Raw genomic sequence first — 24,305 nt, forward strand, 5'->3', positions numbered from 1 at the left:
CCTTGAATGTTTACAAAGTTTACGAGGTCTATTATGCAATTTCCGATCCCAATTCTCTGGATCACTGGAGTTACTGTCATAAGGATGAGGCCGTCCTGCCATTCCACTGCCAGCTTCCTCACACTACTGCTCTGAAAAGCACACATGCAGCACTCACAACCTACATTAAGAGAGCAGTGTTTACCTTTAAGTAATGCCACACAGGAAAAAAAAGTCAGACATGCAGAATTTAGTGCTGTTAGGTTTTGATTTTGTAAATGCAGATTACAGAAAAACAGGATACGCTGAAGCAGAAATTGCGTGACAATAATATTTTACACGTTTTGCTGATACCTGCACTAAAAAGAGTATTTTGTTATAAAAAAATATAGTTCTATAAATGCTGGCAGGCAAATTCAATTTTGCAACAATTAAATTCACTGTGTCCAAACAGAAAAGTCACCGGTTATAAAACACAAGACAAACATCATGATTTTCTTTCAAATGTATAAAGTTAATTCAAAGGAGGATCCCAAGTGGAGAACAGAGACCAACAGTTTTACAATTTGAATGGCTGACCAAGAGGAAAACAGAATTAACACTTACATCTGAGTCCTCACTACAAAATGGAATTAACAGCAATCCTTAGAGACATTCGGTGTGGTCCAGTTTCACTGACTTTTGCAGAGAAGTCACAAAAACTTAATACAAATAGATATAATAACCACCCTTCCTCAAGTGGGGTCTGATGTTATGTTCAACTCCCTTCAGAATTCTCTCCTAGCTCAAACCACCCTGTGACTGTCAGCAGAGACAGCCAATCCCCACAGACTGGTGTTCAATCATAGCTCCAAGTGACACTTGTGGCAACAGAGCTGGAGAATTCAGAACGACCTGGTTACAAAAACTATAAAGCAGCCACAAGTGAGCAGCTGGCGATTGCATAACATCTGGAAAAAACTGAATTACAGATAGACAAACCCTCCTAGTAATGGGAAGTCTATTACGTTTCTTTACAATTTTAAGCTACATATTGTAGAAACATTGTCTCTCTACCTCACCCCACCCTTACAGACTTGTATTACAGTCAATAAAACTTCTCCCACGTGGAAGAGGGTCCCAAAGCAACTGAGATCTCTTTAAAACAAAGTTACTTCTCAAATAAACTGTCCTTTAAGTCATGGAAAATGAAATAGCTCTCCTGGCAAATATAGATTCTCCTAGCTAAATTTAGACCCAAAAGTTTTTATTACAGGGGAAGAAGAGAACAAGCTTCTTAAAAATGTTGGTTGAATCCAAGTTTTGCCTTCATGTTCAGTTTTACCCAAGCAAACAGGTTTAATACAAAGTATACAGTCTCCACCACAGGGTTGGGTCTTTTTCCTGTTACAGCTTCTATAATTAAATGCACTTTGATGGGAAGACTCCTATGGTCAGGTGTCCATATAGAGTCAGGAAGAGGAAAAAACATTTTATTTAAAATTACAGGAAATACTCAACTTTCTCATTAAAAAAAAAAAGTAAAATCCTGATAAGCATTTCATTGTGTATTACCTGGAAAGTCAGGTTAGCAAAGCACAGTCAATATGTGAGAATATTACACAGAGAAGGTTGTAGGATCTGCACACATTTATCGGGAGAAACAAGGAGAAACCTACAACCTGTGTCAGAACAGAAGAAGTGTTATTAAGGAGACCAGGGGAAGGGAGGCTGCTTTCTAAACCCAGGAGCTGTGCTTCCCAGCTGGGGTGCAACACCAGGCACAGGAGCCCGGGGAGAATAAAGACACTCTGTATCCTGAGCTGAAACAAAGTGTGTTCATTAGCTGGGGCCTCGGCGGGCAGGTACACAGCGAGCCCGGCTGCCCATGGCAACAGCAGCCCGCGCACACCGAGCCAGGAGCAGCAATGAACGGCAGGGACAGCCCGGCTCCCGCTGCGCCATCGCCCACCTCTGCCGGCCCTGCTCCCACTCCAGCCTTCGCCACAGCACCACTGCAGCTCGTGGAGCATCCCACGCTCCTTCACAAGCTTTCCTTTCTTTCCACAAACCCTCTCTTCCCTTTCAAACCATGCGAGAGCTTTAGAGACACCTCACCCTCTCAGGTACACGCCAAAGAGGCACCCAGCACCCAGTTCTGATTCTCTGCATAGAGGCCAATGTTTGAATTTAGCTTTTGTACTCAGAAGATGTGCAAAAGCAGCTGTTTTTATGAGAACTGCAGCTGAAAGGCCAATTTAAAGCTACTTCCTTAAATTGTCTCACACTCTCTGCCTTGTCCCCTTCTTTCTTACAACGAAAGTTCAACGGGAAGGTGCAGGTCCACACACACTTCAAGGCAAAAGCCTGTTCAGAGCAGGATCAGCTCCTCCACGTGCTTTGCTCTGCAGCTCCTCGCTGAAGCCCTCACAAACAAGAGATGCCAGACAGAAACAAACAGATGGAACTGCTTCCCATGAACAGCAGCACTCCCAGCACACAGGGAACCCCAGCAGTGCCACTGATGAAGTGCCAGGCTGGCACCCAGCTCAGAACCAGGGCACACTAATGGAAAGAGGGGAAACAATCCCAAGTGTCCAAAGCTACAGCTCGTGAAACTTCTTGTCTAGCTCCAAGCATGTCACACTATGAACATGTTCCCTCCATCCTCCACTCCAAGGCCCTCAGCAAATTAACACTACTATAAAAAACAATTTGCTGTAACACAGCCAATTTTTTCTCCTTGACCGCTGCTGATAGTGCTTTTGTGCAGATTATAAATAAATGTACTTCTCAATTTTAAGTTTAACAAACCTTTAGACTAAAGACTATAAGCAAAGAACTCTTTTGTTTTGCTCTGTTGAAAAGAGTTTCTTTTTCCAATTAGAAAATGCTGTATAAACTCGGAAGTAACTAACCAGTCATCCTGATTAATATTTAAACACTTCTGCAAACCCACTTTTTCCTGCAGCAAAAAATAATGTTTCAGCTGTGGTTTGTTTTTTGGGGGTTTTTGGCATGGATTCACAAGGCAGGCAATAAACAAAGCATGTTTTGAGGAACATTCTGACCTTGTGTACAAGAAAAATCCAAAAACAATCCCTGCAAGAGTACCTGGCCCCAAATACTATTTTAAACCTTCCATGAAAACAAGGAGCCACATCTGAAATGCTGGTGAAGGTGAAAAGGCACTGGGAGCACATGAAATAAAGAATCAAATCCAAATAGCCTCAGCAGATCACACAACACTGGCCTACTGGCCAAAGTGGCTGGCTAATTCTGATTAGCTAATTAGCAATTCTCCAGGTGTAAAGAATGATTTCATACCCTTCTGCAGAAAGCAAATACTCCAGAGAATCATCACAGGGAATAATAGGAAATCAGGAAGCAGACTTGAATTTTCAAAGCTTTCAGCACAGACAGCTAGAACACTTCAGATTTACTAACATCAACTTGAAGCCAGAATCATCACTAATTTATGAAAGTTGCAGGCTACTGAAATACGAGGGAATTGTAAAGACTCAGTGGGTTTGACAAGTGAAAGGTCAATGTGGTAGAGCCACCCCAGACATTGCAAAGTACACTAATTAAGGTGTTTACAGCACTACTTAAGGAGCTCATGAAAGGATGGGTCATACACTAATTTGTGATAGATGTTGGACAGATTATTTTTGATAATACTTAGAGCATATTCAGTTCTGTGCCATCACCAGATAGAATGCACAAAGGCTGCTGAGCAGATCAAGCGAGATTCAGCCACCAGGTGCTGGACAGAAGTGGACATGCACTTCTGAGACATGCAGGACTTGCATTTTTCAAGGCACTGCAGGCCAGGAGGGAGTAGAAAATGCTCTCTGGAAATCTTTCAGCAAAGAGGTAAAGCTAATCAAAACCAACATCAATGCATTTCCAGCCAGCCAGTCACTCTGTAATTGCTGAGAATACCTGTAGGCTGCAAAAATCTGGAGTCTTACTAAAAATGATGATTACAGTACCCTGCAATTTTGAGGCAGAGAGCCAAGATGTCTTCTGGCCACCAGTTCATCAGGTAGAACAAAGATCTAATGGCTCCTGCTGTCAGTACTGAGGAAAACATTCAAATAACTACCATGTAATCTACCAAACTACCAATAACTACCAAATAACTACTTCAGGCATCTACTCAGCTCTGAGCTTTGGTCAGAAGCATTTCCAAAAGCAGGACAGGTTTCAGAAGTTCCTCTGCTCTAACCTGCACCCTGGAAAGGAGACCCAGGATAATCAGGAAGCTCCAACACACAAGTCACCAGCAAGGACAAAACTTGGCATTAGTTGTGACAAAGAAACTTCATGGCTCAGATTAAATATTTAGATTTTCTGTAAAGGGTGACAGTCTGCTGTTCACTGCCTCTACTCATCAAAGCACAAAAGCAGCAGCAACAAAAAGGAACTTCCAAGTCAGATTTACTGGGAATGCAAGCACGGTGACATTACATCCTAATTAAGAAATCCAGTTCAAAGGACACATGCTCATAATGCAAACACCACATACCATGGAAATCCATACCTGTCAAGTGAGTTTCTTGCAAACTAGTGCAGGCATCAGTCACAATTCAGCCACATAAAATAGCTTTATAAATCATCATCACTGAAATGTTATCAAACTGACACTGATTAAAGCACAGCTCAGAGACATCCTTTGCAATACATTAACACAGGCTCAACATTAACACAGCACATCAGGATTGAAGCTCCTCTTAATGAGCAAGTGGGGAGAAAAAAAAAGGAAAACAAAAAACACCTGAGCAGTCACAGGAAGGTGGTGGTATTCCTATCTACAGCAGCATAAACAACAGATATCTAGTGACCAGCCTGCAAGCTTTAACTTTTTAATTCCTGAGGGGAACAGGATGACAGAACAGCTGTTTGGCACTGGAAGCCCAAAGAGCAAGAGGCAGATGACTGCCAGCTCCCCCTCTGTACTGGGCTCATTGTGGCAAACCTGCCCAGCTCCACCTGTACAAAGCCCAGTGGATGGAGCAGCTCCTCCCTCCCAGAGCAGAATCGTGGCTCTCAGGGCAGCAAAAGGAGCAGAACCCAACTCCTTGCACTGCCACTGGCCCCACCAACACAGGCAGGCACAGGGCTCCATCACACCTGGCACCAGGGATGAGATGCAGGGCACCAGAGCAGCAACCACATTTCCTGAAGGAACAAGCAAGGTCTGTACCCAGCAGAGACAACACATCTCAGCGAGCAAGAAAATTCATCCACACAGTTTTTCACAGCTGAAATGAAGTCTAAATTAGCTTTTATAGGTATTTTAAAGAGATACATACTTTCATGGATAAGCAAGGTTGCTAAAGGAAAGCTGTGCTGAAAGGAACTGGCACAGAGGGAGGCTCTGATCTTTGTGTATGAACACAGGACAAAGCAGCCCCAGCCTGAAGCACACAAGCTGCAAAACCACACAGATTATAACAAAGTGACAGAAAACCCAACAGTGATGACATCTGTTACTAATTTAACACACAATGTCATGTCATCCACACATCAGCTGTTCACCATTTTCAAATGCAATTGTGCCTAAAAGGAAAAGTGGGCTTTAAGAAGGAATTTAATGTGGGATGTGAAAGCTGCTTTAGCTTGCCGTCTTTCTTAACCCCCGGGTTCCCTGGCATTAACACACAAACACAAACATGCTGGAAACACTTCCCAGAGCAGCCTCACACAGCACCATCTGCACAGAGGGCAATGACAAGCACAGGCAGGATGCATGATGAGGTTTGGAGACAGAAATGGTACAAATCCAGGGGTAATACTCAAAAGGCTTTTGGCAATCTGGGTATTAATAGGAAAAGAAAATAAAATCTCTGATGTTTTGCAAGAGACTCAGTCCAAGACACACTGACAGACCTGCCAAACACAGTGCAACAGTCTTCCCTAACCACAGGGCAATGGATAAGAAAAAAGGAAAAGAAAAATCATCCAGTTCCTTTTGACTGTACTTGTGTTCAAGCTATAGAAATTCCAGGCATCCAACACCAGATGATGCAGAGACACGTGTTTCAGCTCAGAGAAAAGATAACAAGTATGCACCACCAGGTTATGAACTCTCAATAGCGAGGCTGATAATTTGAATTGCTTCTCTGGGACACTGGGGTTCTCTGGCAAACCTAGCAGGAAAAGAAAGTATCTTCCAGGGAAAGGATCAACAAAGGTGAGGCAACAACAGAGCTAAGTGCTCTTTAAATGAATCACTGAAGGTGATCCGTGAAGAATACAGGCAAACAGAAGTAAGGAGAACAGTGTCAACAGTCAAAAGGCTACTGAGAAGCCAGATTTTAAGCATGTATTCGAATTTGTAAGAGGCAGCCAACAATAAAGAACAAAAGGACACAAGGCTCAACCACTCCTTTGGACAAAGAAGCCAGACAAATGACAGGAACAAACCTGGGAGAGGTCTGTGATGAGCTCGATCCAAATTCTGAAAGAAAAGGGTTCTAAAGTGACACATTGGATGGGACCAGAGATGAAGAGGAAAAAGATGCAGACATGGTAGCTACAGACAAAAGTGAACGTAAAGAAAAACAACTTATGACAGGCAACTGCAACAAGTAATTGTACTTTGACAGATTTATCATATAAACAGCTGATATTTTCTACGAATAAAATATGGTGACACAGAAAAAGAATCATAAAGATACTGGACTCATGATGAAATCGTTTGAGAGGGTAAATGACTGCTCAGGAATTACACGACGGCTGTCAGGCACCACCACTGTCTCTGCACAGGCCTCACAGCGACTGCAGGTGCTACCGATAAACAACACAAGATGAAAACCGGGGATTTCAGCCGTGCCCAGCCTGCTCACGACACAGAGCAGCCGAGGCACAGGGCCGATCTGTCTGCGGGGCTCTGGGGTGCGAACCCCGCGGCGCGGCCGCCGGCAGCAGCCGGGAGCTGCCGGAGCCCCCTCCTCAGGAGACACCCCCGACCCACCTGGCCGCGCCACCTGCTCCGCGGGGCTCGCACTGCGGGATCTCCGGCGATCCCAAAGGCTCTGCAGCAGGGGAAGCGGCGCCGGTCCGGCCGGCGGGAGCCCCGGGATGCCGGGCTGAAGGAGGCTGAAGGGTGCCGAAGGCCTGCCAGCCGCGCCCGCCCGCCCGCACTCACCGGCTCCGGCGCGGCCGCCTCCCGCCGCCGCTCCGCCAGGCCCGGCACCGCCGCCAGCTCTCGCGAGAGCCGCCCCCGCGCCGCGGAGGAGGCGGTGGCAGCGCCCGCATCTCGCGAGACTCGCGGGGCGGGGCGGGGCGCGCGCGGGACGCCGTTGCCAGGGAGCTGCCGGGGGCTCCGTGAGGGGCCGTGGCCGCGCCGGGGAGGGGGGTGAGAAACCTGCAGCCTGTGAATAAAAACCCAGCGGAAAAATACCGTGGGGAGTGAAATGAATTAACAAAACCGAAATCGCGACAAGTCACGTAGAAAAGAGCTACATCCCCCGCACAACCCTCCGCCGAGAGGGGCCGGGGCGGTGCTGGAGAGCGAGCGCCGCCCGACGGCCGTGGGGAACGGCGGGGCGGGGAGCCGAGATCCCTCTTGAGAAGCCGGGATCTCCCCTGTGGAGCCGGCATTCCTCTTGAGGAGCCGGGATCCCTCCGGAGGAGCCGGCATTTCTCTTGAGGAGCCGGCATCTCTCCTCTGAGGAGCCGGGATCTCCTCTGAAAAGCCGGGCTCCCCCTGTGGAGCCGGGATCTCCTCTGTGGAGCCGGCATCTCCCCTGAAGAGCAGCGCTGAGGGGATAATGGCGGGCCAGCTGCCAAATAATACAGTTTATATCTTGGTGAGCTGGCGTCTCTGATATCTCCATTTTCATGCAAAAACTGATTCCAGATTTTAGTTACAACTCTATGTTTGTACAGCCTCAGAGGAAACACAGAGCCTGTGTAATCTGCAGTCTGTTTAGGAATACAATTAGTAGACGTGGCTGTCATTCCAGAAGACCCCAGCAGAACTATCCTGTCCTGCAGTTCAAGCAGCCTCAATGTACTGAAGTGTTACAGATGGCACTAAACCCTTCCCACCCCTCACGGCACAGAGGAGGGAGAATAACCCAATACTGAGCAATACTCAATACCGAGCCCCAGATAGATTCAAATCTAAAGAAAACATTTGTCTTTTTTCTAAAATGTTCTCTGATGCATTGTTATTAAATACAAGCAGGTTTGACTTCCATACCAGGGGAAAGGACTTTAGAAATCCTCATGCACATTGGGGACAGGAGGGGAAGAGGGGACAAGAGAGCAAGGACTTGTGCCGTATCCAAACACCCCATAAAGGATGGCAGCTTTGCTACAACAGACAGCAAACCATGAATCTGTTGAATGAATTCTCTTTTCTGTCCTTTAACAATGGCCAGAGAGACAAACCACCCAGTTCTAGAAAGCCAGCAGCAGAACAATGAGGGGCAAGCAGCTGGCACAAAAGCTGTCAGAATGTGCAAACAAGGCAAGGAGTCAGATGCCACATGCCCAGTGGTGAATAAGCAACACCAAACACAAGCATTTACAGCAGGCACGGTCAGGAGCATCTTAAAAAGCCAAAGCAGTCAAATAGCCAGCAGGAGGTTTTACCTACAGATCTCACAGTCTCTCTTGTTTCTGTTTGACTTCTTGTGATTTTGGCCTTGCTAAATTTTCATGAGCTTGTTGGGGTTTTTTTCCATGTGCTACTGTTTAGTTTCCCCTGTGGATCAATACTGATATTGCTGGGTTTTTTTCAATGAGGCAGCAGTGAGAGACCAGACTGAGAATTCTATAAAAAACAGGTGTGTACAGTCAGTATGCATCTGCACAGGATAGGCCAAAAAAGCCCTTTGGCAGATTACAAAGCAAGGTGATCCTTCCCCTCTCTCAAGCCCAGCGAAGCCTCATCTGGACTGGTTATTTGATATACCTTTATCATGCCTCTTTTATTTCTTTTCTGACTGCTGTTACAATTTATTATGATGAGATTTATATAAGTGCTTCAGTGGCCCTATAATTTCTCACCATCCTATTTCTGGTCCCCTCAGTCTATGAAAGAGAGACGACCAAAACTGCACATTTGTCCAGATGAAGATGAATCTTCGCATTTTTTGGTATTAAAATGTTTTTGATAACATCCTCTGCCCCACATTGGACCTTTTGCTGCTGCAACTGCTGCCACACTGATCAGAAGTTTAAGCTGAAAATCCATAACAAATCTACTCTCTAGATAATTAGTAAGTAATTATATTAATATTACATCTTCTTTTTAATGGGCATTACCTAGCACTAATTAATCTGCCAGTATGTTGTCTCTAGTCCTGAAAAGTCATACTGTAAGTGTACAGAAAGTTTAAATATTTCTATAATCAGCATTCATCTATTGGGTAGCTGAAGATTAGGAGGAATTGTGGTTTGGAGGATAGAATTTTTTTCTTTTAGATCAAAATGAAACAGGTTATGATTTTTGCACTTGAAGACTATATAGTTTATGCATGTGTCATTATTGCAAGGAGACATCAATGGGTTTGTGCTAGATAAACACTTTTCATTTAACCACCATTGTGGTTTTGTATGCAGGAAGAATGGAAGAGAAAAAAATTACTCTCATCATTACTTTTGTGCTTGTTTTGCTGTCATAAAATTAAATGGCTTCATAGTCTTACCCCAAATTGTAAATTATATCAAAACAGTCACAGGCCAGTCAGTTCTTATGCTTTAAAATAATGTCCAAGAGCTTTTGGTCCACTTTATTTGGTAATACAGAAGTGAGACATAGGTACAAAAATGCAATTTTATTTACTGAAGTTAGCACAGATGCCTGATTAAAGAATAAATAGAAAGTGCACCTTAAGGCCTCGATCCTACAAGCAGGCAGTTGGCACAGAGCCCTTGTACCTCTGCTCCCAGCATCAGGGCCTTTGCATTGCTGCAAGGATGGCCAAGAGGATGGGCCAGGTCTCTGCTTACAAACACATCCCCAGGTTGCATCTACATTTGTGGGGAGTTAGGAGGGCTTTGTGAGGCTCCCCAAGGCGTGCCAGACATCAAACAAACAAATAAGAGCCAGCCTGGAAACATCCACTTGGGCTTAGAGAGCAATTCCTCTGGGTCTGAGCTCTGCCAGTGGCAAATGTGGAGGCACCCACCAGCATTCCTGCTGGGAATTCCTTCTTATTCATCCAATATGGCTGGGGCTCCTGAGCACATGTGTGCACACACCATGCAAAGTCATTTTGTATTTGCTGCTTTTTAAAACCATTGCCATAATTGATTTTTCCCTATACAATTCTTTCTGAGTCCTGCTTGGAGTTTGAATGTATGGCAGCTAATGGTTCCTCTCCCAGGTTGATTTCTGCATGTTAATGGGTGTCCTTCTGGAGGTCTGGAAAACTGAGATCCCAATTCTACAATAAATTGGTGAGGGAAATGAGTAATTTTATTCATGAGAACCACTGGTCTCACAAATAAATTACACATGAGGCCTAGCACAACATGCAGAAGTTCAAAGACAGGTAGTTTATAGAGAGAATGAGGGACAAAAAGTATATATCACAAGATTTTTGTTTCAGTTGTAATTGTCTGGTGTAGAATCCTTTCCCAGTTCTATAGTTAGGGCCAGACTTACAGATGTGCTACCATCTCTGCTCCCACTGTTTCTGCAGTTAATTATAGGGTTTCATCTTTTGGAGGAGGGGAAGGTAATCAAACCTTCCCTTTGTTTCTGTATTTTGCAAAGTTCTTCAGAATTTGTTTTAATTTTATCCCTTTGTACTTTAATCTTAAGCTTTGCCTTCCTATCCTATTTCTTTTCTGTTTGCAGTCTTTAATCCTAAATTATTATCATGCAGCTTTTGGTATGTAATTAATGTTCATCTGATTTTAGGCCTTCTTCTGAAAACAGATGTGGGTTTAATTTATGTATTTCCATTAGTACAAAGTTAAACAAAGTTTAACCCTAGGCCCTTTTCTGGAGGCAGGCTCCCCTGCATTTGTTCCTTCCTGGTTAACAGTACAAGCAGGCCTGGTGATTACACACAAATGCTGCCCATGTAAGGGTTGTAGAACTGGTCTCAAATGGTTTTCCAGCTTTCTTACTGATTTGGGTTTCTTTTTCCTTTTATGCTGGCAATTTACAAAATACATCAGCCAAAATGTACCCAGCAGTGGTCCTGGGTAGCCTGTAAATACATTTTATTATTTGGTTGTGAAATGTCTCACTCAGCGGGGCTACAGCCTTGAACAGAGCCTTTAATCCTTACTGCAGCTGGCATAAATATGAATGAAATGCCCTACTTGATCAATGCTACACAGACACGTGCTCACGTGGACAGACACATGCTCTGGCTGCTCTCACTACGGCTTTGTTTTGAAGAGGACATCCATGTAAGCCTTGTCCAGATCCAGGGATTTCTTCTGCGCTGCCGCCCGCGGGTGCTCCGGGAGCAGCCTCCGGCCCAGCACGACGTCGTCCTTGCTGCGAGGCCTCTGGGTGCGAGTGTCCTCCAGGGCGCTGTGCACGTCCTGCAGCTTCATCTGCAGCCAGTCCTGCCTCTCCACCGCGTGCCGGTGCTCGCCCAGGTTATGCATCAGCTGCATCTCGCTCACCGACCTTCTCCTGCAGCAAAGGAGAGCAAAGACAGAGGCCCATGGGAGCCCTGCTTGGGCTCCAGAGCTTGGCCCAAAGGCCCAGCTTTGGGAACTTTTGTTAGGAATCACAATGCATAGCTGTAGGAGCTGCCTGGCTGATCTGTAAGGCATAGAATGACATCTGGAGAAGAGAGGGATGTAGTAATTACATATCTGCTGTAATCTCGAGCTGCTCAGAGTGACCTCGAGAAGAGTTCCAAAGTCTCTTTTCCCAGCCCAGCGCCTGAAGAAGGAGTCAGAGCTCTTCATTTCTCGGTCCCAAGGTTGTTTATTGTGTCTTATCTATAAAGTTCCTTCTCCTGGCCTGCCAAGGTCCATTCAGCAAGACAGCCCAAGGCGCTCTGCCTCCCCTGGGCAGTGTTATGTCTTTATCCTAAGAACTTTTTACAGCTACTTCCCAATACCTATCACCTGTGTTAGACAAACCTAAACTCACCTGTGAGTTTCTACTCTAAACCAATTCAAAAGTGCCACCATCACAGCAGATGATGGAGGCCAAGAAGAAGAAGGAGAAAGGCTGGACACGCCCAGATCCCTCCATCTTGCCCACTGAATCCCCATTCTAAAAATCCCAAAATCTACTTTTTCACCTTGTGATAAATTCACTATCATTCTATTTAATTTGTCATGGCTTGCAGATCTTCATCTGAGGTTGGTAACTTGCTCCACAGATCATAATCAAACCCACAGGCATCTTGGGCTCTGTGCCAGGGTCTCTGAGCCCCCTGGCAGGGGTCTTGGCTGTTCAGAACAGCTAGAGGGATGTCCTGGGTCCTCACACATATCCTCTGAACAGAGAGAGACATGGTTCTGCCAGGAAAATCCTGGGAAGCTGTGGAGAAGCTGTGGGAAACTTCTCTGAAAGAATTCAAACAACTATTATTTCTCTTTCTGTAACCTTTGTTTATAGATATGGTTCTCCAGAGTGTGCTATTCATAGTTCACCAATAGTGTGAGAGAAGATTCCTAAAGGCCAATCAGGTCTTAGGTCCACCATTGCTTCTATAAGAACTGTAGATTTCTAATAATAAAATGTCTTTTCATGCCTCCTGATGATGGAGTTTCTGTGTCACCTTTGGCTGTCCCCAAAGGTGATACCTTCAGTGATGGAGAGAGAGTGGGGGGTGATTTGTTCTTGGTAATGAATATGCTAGTGAGAAGGCATCACAAGTGGGAAGTAGTTCAGTTTTGTGACAATGTTGTTCCTATAATTTAGTTCAGCTATTGCAGAGGAGCTTAGGGCTTTTACAATATTAGGTAAGTGATCAATGAAACGATGGGATTTATATAGTGGTAGTTTCCTGTGATCACTAGAGCTAAGGAAGCATGATTCCATGTGGATTTGTGTCTCAGCTGCTGGGTGTTAGTGTCTAAGTGTGACTTACAGCTAGATTCTTGCAGTACAAAAGATTTTCACCTGTGTAGACCCCCAAGACGTGGAGCTTATCCAATTTGAATAATAAGAGAAGACTTCCAGCATTTTTATCCCTCTACTCAGCTGCCTATTTTCAATATATATCTATATATATATAGACTCAGAGTGTCTGAGATCTCTAGAGCTGTTTCTAGAGGACAGAGTTTGGCCAGCTGAGCCAAGGGGTTCACAAGCAGGCACAGAACTCACACACACAGGCACAGACAAACCATCACATTCTCAGGAGCAGCAAAAGCCATCCAGTGTGAGATAATGTACTTACACCATTGGTCTTCCATCAGAGCTTGTAAAAAAGCACATGGCACATAAAATGATTGCAGCCTGGGCCAGATTTCTTATAGAAGTCATTTTGTCTACAAAAGTAGAAATGAATACACGTAAAGTCTGTAGTTCAAGTTATTTCCGTTTGTTCCAAACAAATTTAAATTAGGGAAAAAGAAAGTTGAAAAACATCAGACAAGAGTTTTTGAAAAACCTTTTGTTGTGAAACTGGTTAGATCAAGGAATGCAAATGAAGGATTTATTTCTAATACTAGTTTTGTGAGCAACTTATTGTTACTCCCTGGGCAACTCCATGAATTTTGGTCAGCTTTAGCTGCCCTGCATCCTCATCATCACCATCATTATCATCATCTACGTACCTATCTCTTGCATAATTGGGTGAAAAGCACCACGTTCTTCCACTATTACTATTATTATTGTCATCATTATTATGACTTTGTAGCCTTCAAGTCCAGTGAAATACTTGTGTATAGCTATCCAAATGAAAAAATTTATAGAATAAAACTTTCTTTATTTCTCTATTTCTTTTGCATATTCTTTAGAATGAAGAAGCTGACACTTGCCCTGACAATTTTGCACAGAGGCATAACTCTACTGAGTTATCCCAGCCACTGTTGAGTTACAGAAGAAAAATCAAAATTATGCCCTTCATTTTATCAAGGATAATCCTGCATTTCTTGTATGAATTCCCCTCCGATTTTTACATCATCATCAGAACTGCCATTTGGAATATATTTAGAAAATATTTACCACTGATGATGCTACAACAGGAGAAAACAACCCAGTTCCAATATCAGTTTCTAGTCTGGATTTTCAGTATTGGCAGGCAGAAAAGGCATCTTTTTATTACCACTTAAGAAATTTGATACAGAGTAACTGAAACCTAAGAGATCTAAAACTCCACAATGCCATTTTTTGTAATAGTTTCTGCAGCTTTGCTCTAGGTCAGAAAAGCATTTGTAACACAGTCTCTTACATGACAGTATCAATGAGGTCCTGGCAGTCCATCTAACCCAGGATTATAAATTCAGGACTTGAATTCACTTCAAGATATTTCTCACTCACTGTCTCTCTCTGACTTTTTCATTTCACAAATTTAGTTCAGAAAACAGAACAGTTTGACCTTACTAATATTCACTTATTTTTTAAGATAGTCTGAAAAGAAACTAACACAAAAATGGGTAAAGAATCAATGATAAAATATTCTCAGAAGTCTTCCAGAGAACTTGGAAAAAAGTAGAGTACACTTACCAGACAATGTTTAAGAGATTTCTGGCTTGGGTATGTCAGCAGATGACTGTCTCTTGATGTCAAGTATATTTAAAGACCACTGAATTGGTTTAGTGGACCCCTTAAATGTAACTTTAAAATAGAGCTTCTAAGTAACTTGGAAGCCCTTTTATTGTCTCAGTTGATGTCACTGTCACACACACCCTCCTGACCCTCATGTACCCACCCTCAGATGCTTTCGTTGATTTGACATTTCATTTACAGGGTAAAGAGGCCTCAACAGAAAGTCAGTCCTGGGAAGCTGGGAGGAAGTTTGACTTTTAAATTCAGAATTGTGCCCAAGATAACATGAGCTCTGAAGCTGTTGGAAGGAATTGCAAAGAAAACTTTGAGTTGTTAAATGCAGGCAGGTAAAACTTAAGTGAGACAGTAACTGATCTAGAATTACAACTACATATTTTTACAAAATACTGAAAAGATAATACTTTTAATATTTGTGGGAAATAAGAGTAGTCACTCCAGGTCAGATATAAAGTTTGTTTACTAGTAAGGAGCAGAAGCCCCAAGAATGAAAGAGGATCAAGTTTTTAATGAGGAGCTGGTACCACTGAAAAGTTGCTGAAATTGTGTTAGACCCTCAGTGCTCTGTTTTACCTATAACTGTGAATTAGCCCTGAATATCCCAAATGTGCTAAGTGGAATGAAGGCATTTGAAGCAGCTGAGATAAAAATTAGGACTTTATAAATTTTGGGAAAGAAATATAGAATTCTGCCTGCTTTCTAAAAAGTGAAATGTGTAAATCAGCAGTATTTTCCCATATGCATGAAGAAAGATTATTTTTGCTGCAAGATATTTTTCCTGTGTTAGATTCTTCTTCTGATTTCCAGTGTATTTCTCCCCAAAAAACTCAAGCAAGCATCCACAAACATAAACCAGTTTGCATTTGCACATTGTAACCCAGAATTTGTAAGATATTATTGCTTTTACCATGAATGCTTTTTGCTTATGTTATGGTCCTGTTGTATCTCATAAAGAGTTGAAAAATTACATGGGGAAAGGGAGGGAAGAACCAGAGACTCCAAAAAGCTCTGGAGATCTCATGGTTCCCTCAGTCTATAGATTAGTGAGTAAAGTGAGAATTAATGAAGCAATTCACTTGAACAAGTCCAGGAAAACAGAGTTAAGACAGCTTCCAGCATGATATTGTCAGCTGGCAATATCCTTCCCTTGAATCAGCATCCAGGGGTTCATGGGAATATGTTTTATTAGGAGATTTGGATCTCCTGGAAACACCAGGATATGAACCTGAAGGTTAAAACAAGACTAAGCTATTGCTAAAGGATATTCCTAGGCATAATGTGACTAAAAATGTACAGTGGAATGGCATAACAGGCAAGGATTTTAAAATCTCCACACAGTTGGTAATGGAAAAATCTTCTTTTAGATTTTACTGTACCGCATGCAAAACCTTTGATGAAACTCTCAAGGTAATTTTTTTAGAGGCCTGGCATTTATATGGAACCTTTAGCATGTGACAGCAAAGGCTGAAGTAAAGGACAAGTGGTAGAAAATTTAGTGTCATTTTTATTCAAAGGTAGTGATGGGTCGTACCTAAAATTTCAAACAAAGATGACTTAACTTGATACCTTGAAAAAGATGCAATTTATTTCAGGAGAGTGAAGACACAAAAATAAAAATATTCAGTATATGCCCATTATTTCTAGACAAATAGAGCCTGTGATGGTAATTAAAGAAATTTTGCATGGCAGCTCAAAATGGGCATTGCTTTACAGAAAAAATAACTTACTTGATTTGGATTATTCTCTGTCATACCCAGAAATTATGTTATTTGAAAATACAGCTACTAATAAGTTATGCAATGTCATCCCTGTTTGCTAAACTTGGCATATGAAATGTGGGAATGTCAGATAATGGACCAAGTGAATGTAGTTTTATTACCACACACTGTAATTGTTTGCACTTTTGTTTGGGCACAGTGTATCCACTGTTTAATAAGGAGCTGAAAATGGTATTGAGCTCTTTCAGTGTTTCAGTCAGAGGATGCTTCATGTTCAGATTCAAATTTTTCCCTGTCTTAAGCATCCTTTTAATAATTCTGATCTCTTTTGGGCACTACTGAACTGATCCCAGGAAACCAGGGCTAACAACTGCTGAACTGCTGTTCAGTAAGAGGCTTAAAACTACCCAAATTTATAGACACTACCACAAAAAAGAAACAACAGGCAGAAAAAATAAGTATTATCTCTTCAATTGCAAGGCATTTCATGATATTATGTAGGTATAACACTGTGCACATAAATACAAAGTATGGATGAAAAAATCTGGAGGTTCCTAGGAATTTTTTGTGCCTGACCTATGAGACCTGACCTATGGAAGACAATTTTTGCTGCTCTTGGAATAAGAAGAGGGAAAGCACAGTGGATTCTGAGTTTCCAAAGGGAGCATGGGCACCTCTTTAGGCTGAAATACAACAATATGTAGAAGACTTAAGTTCACATGTGTGACTGTTTCTTCATGCACAACAGCAAACTTTCTCAGGCTAGATCTAAGTTTGAGTAGGGTGCTCTCTTCTACCTTCACATAAACTCACAGAATGCTCTATGAAGATGAGACAATATAATAAGACATTCTCAAAAGTTTATTACAGGAAAGGCTTCTCCATGCCAGGAGGAGACACCAGGCAGGGGATGGCACTTCTGAGGATGAGGGAGAGGCCTGAAAACCCAAAGGTGCTGGAACCACAGTGTGGGAGGGAAGAGCTGACCACAGCCTTTTCCTCTGACAAGAGTTTTTCCTGATCAGCCAGCAATCTACCCTTCCCTGACCTTCCCTTATAGATTGTACAGATACCTGAACCAATTGGGCATGAAGAAATCTGTGTTGCTTTGTTTGCAGCTGCTGTGCCACTGACGTTGAATTTGTGCCATTGGATGTAATCAGACTCCAGGGCTGAAAACAAGGGGAAAGCAATGAGACAGATTTTACAGCCAGGTAGATGAACAATGACCATATTGCAAAAATCCTGAATTATTTTTACATTTTTTTTTGCATATTCCATGCATTTTGTCATGGGAAAATATTATACTACATCTTGAAATTAAACCCATCCTGAGGTACATCACTGGAATATGGTTAAAGGACCCAAAACTTTCTAGAATTCTACTGTTCAGGGACTAAAGCACATTTTCAAAAATTATTGAGGTAATCTGGTGTATTAATATTCCTACAGAATTCTCTGTTCTCTAGACTGAAGGCTTCAATGCTGCAGTGAGATTCCTGCAGTGCTATTTCCAACAGCAGGCTTTTCCCACACTGCTTCTTGCAGAGGGTAGCTCCACATAAAATGCTTTCTAACTGCAGCTATGGCTTAAAGAATATTAGTAGGTCATTGAGCAGGGAAGCAAAGTAATTGATGACACGCTGGATGATTGGTGAGGCAACTTTCTAAATGTGTCCAAGGAATGTTTCTGTCTTGACACAATGAAGAGCCAAAGTGACAGTCAGTAAACTCGTTAGAACTTCATTTGATTGACAAGATTTGTGGCTTTTCAAATACCACAGCAACATGTTCAGCAATTTATGTAAGCAATGTTGGGCATCTTCAGGTGGGTTTTGGGTTCATGCAGCCAGATGAAGCTTCAAGCCCATGACAGTTTCTAACTGGATAAAAAACAGCAGAAGGATTTCTCAAAAGATCACCTCTCACAGTTCTAGTTTGTGTCCAGTCTTCATACAATTTGGTTTTAGCAGCTACTGGCAACTGTGCATTTGGCCATAATTGCTTACCAGTATGGCTTTTCTCCAGTTACATAAAATCTTTCACTTGAGAATCACAGTATTCCTGAATTTCCCTGTTTTCTTTCTGATTAAAGTATATACTTATGATTCCTTTTTCCTAGGCTGTGGACATTTAGACCAAGATGGATTAATTGCAAACATCTTAATTGCAAACTGAGAGAAAGATCAGAGAGGGAACAGAGGCTGGTAGATTCTAGTCCCAGTCACCTGACTTCAAGTTCACTTACCTGGGGAGATGGACTGAGCACTGTCAGGGTAACTGTGACCCAAACTATTCCTAGAGTTAAAAAATTCAATTGAACACATGCAATGAATGGACACTTCCTTTTGCCCTGAGTGTAACTCAGCCATGTCCAGTTTATCCCAGAATTTCCCTATTGACCTCTCATGGGCATGGCAGGCCTTGCTGGTGGGATCAGGAATGCAGGAGTGCTCGCTCTCTGCATGCCACCCTGAAGGATGGCTGCCTGGAATGTCACAGAGCATTACATGGCTCTTTTGAAGACCAGATGGAGGCTCCTGCTTACCTCATCTCTCTCTCATGAGAAGAATCTGAAGCTTGGTGAAGCAGCCCAGAGCAGCCTGGAGGAATGCTAAAATGGCTGTCAAGGGAAGCCATGAAGGAGAGCTACCTCTGAGTCCCTACATATTTCACTGGCCAGTAACAAAAATGCTCTTGTGCATCCTGAACAATAAGAAAAGCCATAGGTAGTTTCAACAAGTACATATTGGCACATTTTTAAAGTTCTATTAGTGAATTGTAAGTATTTATAGAATTGCCAGTGTAAGCCTAGGTTTTGGTTTGGATTTTAAAGTTCTGGTAAGTTATTTTACAGTCAGCAATCAATAAATATTAGCCCTGATGACACTGAAACACCCTGCTGTCAATGCTCTGCTGAATGCAATTCTATAATGAACAATACAGTACTTTATGGCCTTTTCCAGTAGACAGGAAGCTGCTACAATACTCAAAACTGCTGTTGGCTCATTGGATTTTAGGGATAATACCAAACTGGATTATGCACATGCATACTCACACACATCCATATATAGGCCAGAATATTTCCAGGCCCTTGCTGGCTCTGAGTGCTTTGGACAGGCCTGAGTTCCCTTCCAGTGCCATGCAGGGCACTCAGAGCTCTAATGAGGGCTCAGGTTCTTTTGTGTCATCCCTGAAACCACCATGGCATCCCTGACAAGCCACACAAGGACAGCACATCTTGGAGCACAAGTAACCCCAGAGGGAAATGATCTAATATTGAAATGGGGATGAGTCTAAAATCCACTCCCATTCCTTGGCCAGTCTCAAGCACTTCACTCAAGACTTTGGGATTCAGGAAGGGAAAAATCTGTAAAAAATCTTCTTAAGTAAAAATCTGCACAAACAATCACATACATGTACATTCTATAAAAATCAACATTTAAAAAGCATTTAGGACATCTGCTATAAAAGGTTTGAATAGTCAATATTAGGAACAGCAGATACCTGCAAGTGTCAGGTTTGACCTACCAAAACCAGTGTAAGAATGATTGTGCCAGCTCTGCATAAAAGAACCATGAAGACTCAGGAGGATACAGGATAAACCAGAGAAGGACTGCAGGTTTTATGCAGGTAGCTGTGTATTTTTCTATCCTCCCTCCTGAAAAGATAGCTCAAGTTCATATTCCCTTATTTTTGCAGCCACTGCAGATGAGTAGATAGCACCCAAGCAAGCAGTCTGGAGCCTGATGAAATCTCATGGGAATGACGAGTGCAATTCACAAAAGAATGATGACATTTCAGACCTTTCCTGCAATCCAGTGACTATCCTGAAAAAATCTTAGTCCACAGGCTGCTGAAAAACTCATAGACATACAGAACTGGCATAAATCATTGTTTAGGTTTTGAAAGAAAATACTGTGCTATGCAGGAGATACAAGGAGATGCAGACCCTCTAATAATGGTGATACTAAGAATGAAAAATATGTTGCATTTAATGCAAAGCTTTTCATTATTTGAGCAATAATTTGCAGCAAATAAAATGCTTTATGTTATATTTTAAGGACCTTGGCCCAGAAATAAACCCCTTTAAATGAAAACTTCTAGGTGAATACTTATCAAAAATTAACTCCAAAGATATATATGTTGACCTGATGTTTCTTCATGATAATCTCTTAATGTACTTTTACACATACTTTTATTATTTACTAACACATAACACATAACACATTTTCTGTATTTTTCCTGCTCTATTTAATATAGCCTTTTCATAAATTATTGCCTGGACTATTAATATTTGTCAAAATCAAATTCTTCAACTAATCATTTTCTTCATTTTAAATCCATGCATATTATTTTCATCATATTTTTAAAAAATATTCCTGTGTTGATCAGAAATTTTCTCAAAACGATTTTTTTCTCCTAGGATCTCCTGAAATATCAGTACTAACATGAAAATGTCACAGTAATTCTGACAATCTAGCTCACCAAGAAGTATAGCACCTTATATGAATGCTATACAGACTATCTGAATTTAAAAGTTTTCATCTTGAACTGTTTTTTCTTTGCTTAACCTCCACTGAAATCTATTCATAGGTTGTGGCTCCTTCCATATGACATTCAGTCTCTTCTTAATTTTCTCTGCTTTTTATAACGGGCCTAGATCATCACTTGCATGCACTGCACATTTTAATCTCTGCAGTTTGGACTAGGTAAAAAATCAGAATTTGCATAGCTTGCACTGGGCATGAATGACAAACTAGAATGATGAGTAATTGAGGACCTAACCCTGTATTTCTGCCCTCATTTTCTGTTATTCTTTTTTTCCCTATGATTTCCCTGTCTCCCTGAGGGTAAGAATTAACCAATTCTGCCCGAGCAATCACTTCATTTTCCATGGTTCCTAGTCATTAAAATGGCCAATCATATAAAATCCAGTCCTTATATTATTTTTTCTGGGTAAACCTCTCTTAGGAACAGGCTTTTCACCATTACCCAGATAACTTTCCTCCTATTGTCTCCTCTGCCCTTTTCTCACTGCCCACTACCTAAACAAATGGCTGGTTCTCAACATTTAAGAAAAAATAACAATTACTATATATACACAAATGTTTATAGCTAAAAAACAGAATCCATAAGAAGCAGTCCAATCCTATACGATCCTTCTATAAACTGTTCCTTCTTTTCTTGTAATTTGTACAATTTTGTATGACTTCAAGATTGAGGACTCTGAGTACAGATTGTAGTTTTTCATTAATTCTGCACAATTATCATCCTGCAGCAGTAACAGTGGGCTTCATACTCTTGCAGTGATCCTATAAATGCATCTTAGAAACAGAGAATCGTGTGAAGGAAGGATCCTAAGCCAGTTTCCCTAGCAGCATTGTGAAATTACAGAGCAGAATAATTCAGAATAATTGCTGCATTAGTTTTCCCAAGACTAGTGTCCCTTCTCCTCTTTCCTACATCAGGAAACCTGAAAGGGATCTTTGTGTGTGTCTGTAATACAAATGACCTGAAAAGCCAAGGCATGGTCAGAAGCTGATAGGAAATAGGGCATGCTAATGTGCCAACAGATGCTGAGGTGGGAGTGCATCCTGGACCCCTGAATCTCTTTGTATCTGAGAGCTCTGTAGACATTTGTGAGGTGTAAATTCACCTGGGGCACAGAGAGGGTGGCTTGAGCTGAATGTTGTTCTGTGCTGTAACTGCAGGAGCAGACTCTATAAATAGCCCAACCCAGTTACCTTTTGCAGAACTTGGGGGATGGCTGATCCCCAGAATAGATGAATTACATAACTCTGCTCTCTAAACATCCTCATTCACTCTGCACATTGGGTTCTGTGCCCACCACTTTAAAATTAGTGCATCCCTCTGGTTTACACTCAGCACTTGCTGGAGCAGCTGTGAGGTTGACATTGACTCAGAGGAGCAAATGCTCATTTTCAGCACCCGAGGATTTGGGCGTTGCTTACAGATATTTATGAAAGAACATTTAAAAGAGCAGCAGGTTTGAAATATCAGAGTATAACTCTAAAGTGCAGCTGGGTAGGGTCAAAAAGGCACGTTTTTGATGCACTAGGCTGGATGCACATGGTTGAGTTAGGGAGCAGATAGCCAAGCAGAATGGTGCACCTTTGCAAAGCTGGCCTTGAACTTAAGGTTGCCTGGGAAGCCAGTGGAGTGTTTTTTCCTCTGGAAACCATTAGTATTTAGCAAGCATCACATACTAAAAAGGAAGATTTCATTTTGGAGCTCTGAAATCTGTCCTTAAAGGAGGCACTGGACCTAGAATATGCTGAGTGAAAAAGCTGTTCTTGAATCAACTCCTAACTCTCTGACTCTCAGGGCCTTCTAGAGGGGAGCTGTGTGTTGGAAGTGCTTGCAAAGAGAACACCCCAGGAGTCCTTAATGCTCACAGAGGTGTGTCCAGCTCCTGCCTCCTCAGGCTGAGCACCCTGGTTAATGTAAGCAGAGGACAGAGCATTGGAATGCACAGATCTGTGGACATGCTCTAATATGACCTCATCACACTGAGGACATACTTAGAGAACAGGATCCTTCTGGAAAGGGAGCCCTGCAGCTGTGTTGTCACTAATGCCACAACAGGTCTCTTGCTTGTGGTAACTCTCATCAAACTAAACCAGGAAAAGCTATGTGCACAAGTCTCAAAGCTGAAATCTCCCTGCAATAATAAGAAGTATCACCCAAGTGTCCCTGCATCATTCCTGTGGGTGGAGATACCTTTCCATGGCATCATGGAAACTTGTGGAGACCAAAAGCTGAACCTGGTTTGGTGGGAGAGGTGGCATTCCAGCCATGGGGCTGCCAGTCTATTGCTGCTCTGCTATGCAACATGCACCAGCTTTGGCACAAGGGACCTGACACCTGCAGGAGCACACATTTCCCACTCAGCCAGGGCTGCAACCTCATCTTGTCTTCCCTGTATTGATATTCACAGAGCAGTTACACAAAATTTGCAGGCTGGATTTTTAAGCTTCTTGGGTGTTACTAGGTTTTCACTTCATATGTGTCAATGTTTTGTGCTCTCCTGACACACTTATTTCCTTTCCATTAGCCTTCACTATTTTATCCATCTCTGTTGGGGTTCTCTCTGGGATTTTTATTCCTAATTTATAATCAGCCCTCTGGCACACTACATACCATATTTCCGAAGAAATATGAATAGATATTGTTCTGCTTAGTTTATAACTGCTCTTTTGAAGCATGATGTAAAAGCTTTTTGCAAAACTACCAACACTGATTGGAATGATTGTCATTTTTTGGATTTCTGGAGAGTCTCTCACTGACAGCTGTTATTTCTGGTGCCAATCCCACCTCCATGTAATAAAACACTTCTCTGTATTATCTCACTGCACAAGCATGATAAATACTTTGTCAGAGGCATTTACTTGCATCCTAGTCCTCCAGTGATGGTGAGGCACAGGTGTTAGTTCAGCTTCTGTGCTGCATTGTAAATAGCATTAGACTAACTAGGTGATGATATCACGTCAATATTTTGCATTTCCACAGAAATATCTCACATTTCTATTTTTTTGAGTATAGACCATGAAAAAATGCAAAGGGCATTTAAAATTTACCAGTGTTCAGAAGAGACCACAGTCTCTGTAACATCTTTAAAAGAGGAGGCTTTCAACTATCTCATGTTTCCAGAAACACTTAAATACTCAGATGTCCTGTAGCACAAGTGCCAGCCCAAAGCAGGGTTGACAATTAATTCAGAACCAGCATGCTTTATTCAATTGGGTCTTGAAAATCTGCAAAGCAAAAATCCTGGAAGCTCTCTGGGCAACCTGGTTAATTGTGCAACACTTTTTTCCTTAATCAGAATCTCCCATACTTCAAGCAGCAGCGATCTCTCCTGGCAGTCCTTGCCCTGCCATGACTATGGCAAGGTGAATATCTTGCACTAGTCCAGCCCAAGCTGT

The 24,305-nt window shown here is 42.3% G+C and overlaps 2 protein-coding genes across 9 annotated transcripts in view; both read right to left on the minus strand.

Moving 5' to 3' along the window:
- BTBD10 (BTB domain containing 10) overlaps nucleotides 1–7,232 on the minus strand; it is a 29,387-nt gene extending 22,155 nt beyond the window's left edge. The window contains exons 1-3 of one of the 8 annotated variants that reach the window (XM_077179496.1): nucleotides 6,941–7,099; nucleotides 6,391–6,424; nucleotides 2–160 (exon numbers count right to left, since the gene is read on the minus strand). In XM_077179496.1, coding sequence (XP_077035611.1) covers nucleotides 2–102 — 101 coding nt within the window. In that variant the 5' untranslated portion in view covers nucleotides 103–160; nucleotides 6,391–6,424; nucleotides 6,941–7,099. The other 7 variants (XM_077179495.1, XM_077179499.1, XM_077179498.1 and 4 more) reach the window with 7 other exon arrangements.
- Nucleotides 7,233–9,790: 2,558 nt separating this feature from the next.
- Nucleotides 9,791–14,204, minus strand: PTH (parathyroid hormone). Its single transcript, XM_054635892.2, has 2 exons — nucleotides 13,308–14,204; nucleotides 9,791–11,578 (listed from the first exon to the last, which is right to left on the minus strand). Exons 1-2 carry the CDS (start codon nucleotides 13,391–13,393, stop codon nucleotides 11,317–11,319), a joined length of 348 nt encoding a protein of 115 aa, XP_054491867.2. The 5' UTR covers nucleotides 13,394–14,204; the 3' UTR covers nucleotides 9,791–11,316.
- Nucleotides 14,205–24,305: the final 10,101 nt, after the last annotated feature.

Source organism: Agelaius phoeniceus, chromosome 6 (genome assembly GCF_051311805.1).
Source record: "Agelaius phoeniceus isolate bAgePho1 chromosome 6, bAgePho1.hap1, whole genome shotgun sequence".
Lineage (NCBI taxonomy): Eukaryota > Metazoa > Chordata > Aves > Passeriformes > Icteridae > Agelaius > Agelaius phoeniceus.